We start from the raw sequence: 4,119 nt of genomic DNA, 5'->3' as shown, positions 1-4,119 counted from the left end.
GTTGTATTCGATCAAGTTGCAATACCAGTTCTTTCGAAACATGATCTTATTTTCTGCTCGTTGGATATCGAGGTACGATCTCACTCTCCGCAAACAACATACCGTGATTATGTGAACTTTAATGCCATGTCTTTGCGCACCGCTATAGAATGTGTTTCTTGGGATCAGTTTTATGCTGAAAGAGATGTTGATCGGCAGATGGACTTTTTTATTAGCAGCATTTCATCCATCCATGATGCGTGTATTCCTGTCCGAGTAGCAAAGCAACGTAAGCAGCATAACGAGTGGTTCAACGTCGACATTAGGCGTGCTATGTATGCTCGAGATATTGCTTACAAGGATTGGAAGTTTGCTCCATCAGAACGTAAAGCATTTCTGAAGACTGTCTACAATCGATTAAGGAATAAAGTCAACCTTTTAATCCGTCGTGCTAAGGTTCACCACGTTAACAATCTTTTCGATTCCAGGCAAACAGTGCAAGACTTTTGGAAGAAAATCAAGCAACTGGGTGTGGGTAAATCAAGAAATAACGAAGAATGTCTTTTCGATCCAGATTCTATAAATGCTGTGTTTTCCAGTCATTTTTTGTCCTCACAAGATTCACGACCTGCCTTCTCCCGACATGAAAACTCGGATTACGACGAAAATAGGCTCGAATTTAAACCCATTCTCAATTATGAAGTTGTGGATGCTGTTTACGAGGTCAAATCTAATGCGGCAGGTGTAGACGGTATATCGATGAAATTTTTGAAAATTATACTTCCGTTGGTTATTGATCATGTTACCTGGATGTTCAACAACATCATATCTACGGCAGTTTTTCCTTCCGCTTGGAAGAAAGCTAAAGTACTACCGCTAAGGAAGAAAAAACGCTTGAATTGTATCGAAAACTTACGTCCAATAAGCCTGCTCTGTGTTTTATCCAAAGTCTTTGAAAAACTTCTGAAACGGCAGGTGGTTGCTCATATCGAAAGGTTCAATCTTCTTTCGGATCAACAAGCGGGATTTCGGAAAGGCCAAAGTGTCAAAACAGCCTTGCTTAGAGTTTACGATGATATCGCAGTTGCCGTTGATAACAAAAATAAAGTTGTACTGCTGTTGTTGGATTTTTCGAAAGCGTTCGACACTATTTCCCATTCAAAACTGTGCAGCAAGTTGTACGATCGCTATTTCTTTAGTCGCACGGCAGTTAATTTGATTAGATCCTACTTGATAGGCAGAACACAGGTGGTCGTGTGTGACGATAAGGTATCGAAAAGTGCTGCTGTGATTTCTGGAGTTCCGCAGGGTTCTGTGCTTGGACCAGTCTTATTTACGTTATATATTGACGATCTTCCTAATGTGTTGAGGTATTGTAGAGCCCAGCTGTTTGCAGACGATGTCCAACTAGTTTGTATATGCCCGGGGAAATCTCCTGCTGATTTGTTGCATTTAGTAAATGAAGATTTAACTAGACTCCATCGTTGGGCAATGAGAAACAACCTACGTATCAACCACAGCAAAAGTAAAGCATTGCTGTTTGGTGGAACTAGGCACGAAATGACTAGTCTTCCAGCAGTAAACATCGATGGCAACCTGATTGAATTAACCTCAGATGGTAGTAATCTTGGCTTAGTTTTTCAAAATAATCTGAAATGGGACAAAGCTGTTTCCCAACAATGTGGAAAAATCTATTGCGGACTGAGGACCTTGAGAGCTGTAACGAAGGAAATGCCAGTGCATACAAAACTACAGTTGTTCAAATCATTGCTGTTGCCCTACTTTATGTTCGCCGATATAGTTTACATGAATATGAATACGACCTTGTCTTCTAAACTTGAAGTTGCTTTGAACGATTGCGTTAGGTACGTTTACAACATTAATCGATGGACATCTGTTCATCATCTACAGAAAACACTATTGGGCTGTCCCTTTCGCAATTTTCATGGATTACGAGCTTGTCTTTTTTTGCACAAATTGTTAAATCGGAGAGCACCAAACTATCTGTTTGCTAAGCTTACATCACTTCAAGGAAGACGAACAATGAGCTTATCTGTCCCTATGCACAACACTGCGCTATACGGTGAATCATTTTTTGTGAAGGGTGTGGTTTTTTGGAACTCCTTACCACCTGATTTAAAACGTATTTGCTCGGAAGCAATGTTCAAGAAAGGCTGCACTACATTTTTCAACCAATTGTAAGTTTAAAAAATGCAATGTATGATTGTTACGTGTTATAAGAAACTTTTTTTTTTTGTAAATGTTTTAAGTATGTAATTTTAACCGTTTTGGCAAAGAAAAGACAGTAGTCTTAAGTCATGTGTTTCTAATAAATAAATAAAAATAAATAATCCACAAAGTTACAATATTTGATTCCTACAATCGAACGTAGTACTATACACGAAGGAATGACAACCATATCTTAGATTTCAATTTCAATTCCGCACAACTGTTCCGATCCGTTATTTATACACACAACAAACTAACGTACGACGTCGAAATAGCCCAGCATCTAACTTCTACAAGGTGAGGAACTTACTTGGTTGACACACGGATACGCTTGTTCCATGCAAAGTTGACAGCGTAGTTCTTGACGCGAAGCTTCTTTAACACTTCAGGATTACCGACAAACCATCTCCATCCGTTCCGTTCGCAATGGTTGGATCCTCCGATCCGAATTACACACTCATGTTCGAACGTGGATCACCAGTCGACGACCACCCCATTAGGGGGTTCTCCCAGCGCTCGCGGTTGTCAAACTCAATGCTCCAGTGGTCCAGATTGTCCGTTCCGCTTTGCATGCCATTTTTGGCTGGCAGGAAGATGTGCACGCGACGTTCCTTAACGTGCTCCTCCGGGATGCCGGCAATCGTACTCAGATCGGCCTTGGTAGGAACGGCAATGGTGCCTGCCTGCTTCTCCCGCTCGCGGAGCTCTACCTCGTCGGCAATAACCAGCTTGGTATCGACGACGATGGGGGCTTCCTTCTGCTGACGGGAATCCTTCAGCGCCATAAACAAGGTGGAAAACGATGCCGTCGTCCATTGCGTAGTCACCGCGCGGGACAACGATAGAAGGATTGGACTCATTCTACTATCGGAAAACCGTCGGAATAAACCCGATTTATGTGTTGCTTCTGGCCGAATCAGATGGAAAACCTTTTTTGGTAACATCGTGACAAACTCGATCGAAACTTGCCGTCAGGCTCGAGCTGCCTTGTGGGAATCCAACCGGTTAATACCGGACCCATGGCGGGTTTACAGTTGTCATCACATGCACCGTGCAGCTCTTCCCGAATGAAGACAGGATCAGTTGTTTTACTATGCAGTCGCTGACTGGGATCTTGGCCTTCGGAAGCAAAAGCGATGTCTCAACACGCAGGTTTTTCGTCGGTGTGGTGATGTGTGGCTAGGAATCAGGCCGGAAAGGCCCTTTTGCTGACGCCGGATCATTCGTTGACCTTGCGAGGGTGGCTTCTTTTCTCGTGCTTACCAGCTTCCAGCACCAAATTTAACTATTTACTACACTACTTGCGCGAAATGTAACGGGAATGGCAAAGAATGGAAACTGCGGGTGCGTTCACGAAACGTATATTTACGAACAGAGAACAAAAACAAAACTTCGGTTGGAATAATGTTTCGCTGCATTCTTTTTGCATTCGTTTTCTTACACGCACACAATTTTATGTGGCTGCGTGCTAATACGTTTCTACCGATTTTGGTGCTTACGGGGCGAGGTACTAAATTTAATCCGAGATTTTAAAAAATCCGTATCAAATCTCGTATTAACGCCCGTGGAGCTTATCACCTTAAGAAGAGTGGAATGAGTGGTATGTTAATCGAATTCAATTTAAATATTTAATGCCAAAATGTTAAATACCGTCTTGCGGGGTGTCATTGGGCCAAAGCGGGGTGACATTGGGCCACTAGTCCGCACATTTAGAATACGACGAGAAAGCATATTGTGTGCTAAACTACTAGAATACATAATTCTAAGATATTGGCATCCACCGGTGGTTTCTCTGATTTATATTGAATCCGTAGGATCGATGGACCAATGTTACCCCCTAGGCCCAATGTCACCCCGAACGACGGTAGTTTGTAAGCTCAAATATCTGAAATAATAAGAAATAATTAAAAA

The 4,119-nt window shown here is 42.2% G+C and overlaps 1 protein-coding gene across 1 annotated transcript; it reads right to left on the bottom strand.

Annotated features, from left to right (window-relative positions):
• Window positions 1–754: 754 nt before the first annotated feature.
• LOC134291253 (NADH dehydrogenase [ubiquinone] iron-sulfur protein 4, mitochondrial-like) lies at window positions 755–3,152 on the bottom strand. Its single transcript, XM_062858753.1, is given in 2 exon segments — window positions 755–2,642; window positions 2,645–3,152. Coding segments are annotated over 2 exon segments (636 nt in total). The 3' UTR covers window positions 755–2,514.
• Window positions 3,153–4,119: the final 967 nt, after the last annotated feature.

The sequence above is a fragment of the Aedes albopictus genome, chromosome 3 (assembly GCF_035046485.1).
Source record: "Aedes albopictus strain Foshan chromosome 3, AalbF5, whole genome shotgun sequence".
NCBI classification, from domain to species: Eukaryota; Metazoa; Arthropoda; class Insecta; order Diptera; family Culicidae; genus Aedes; species Aedes albopictus.
Note: the sequence above shows the minus strand (reverse complement) of the source record. Positions and strands in the feature narration are given on the sequence as shown.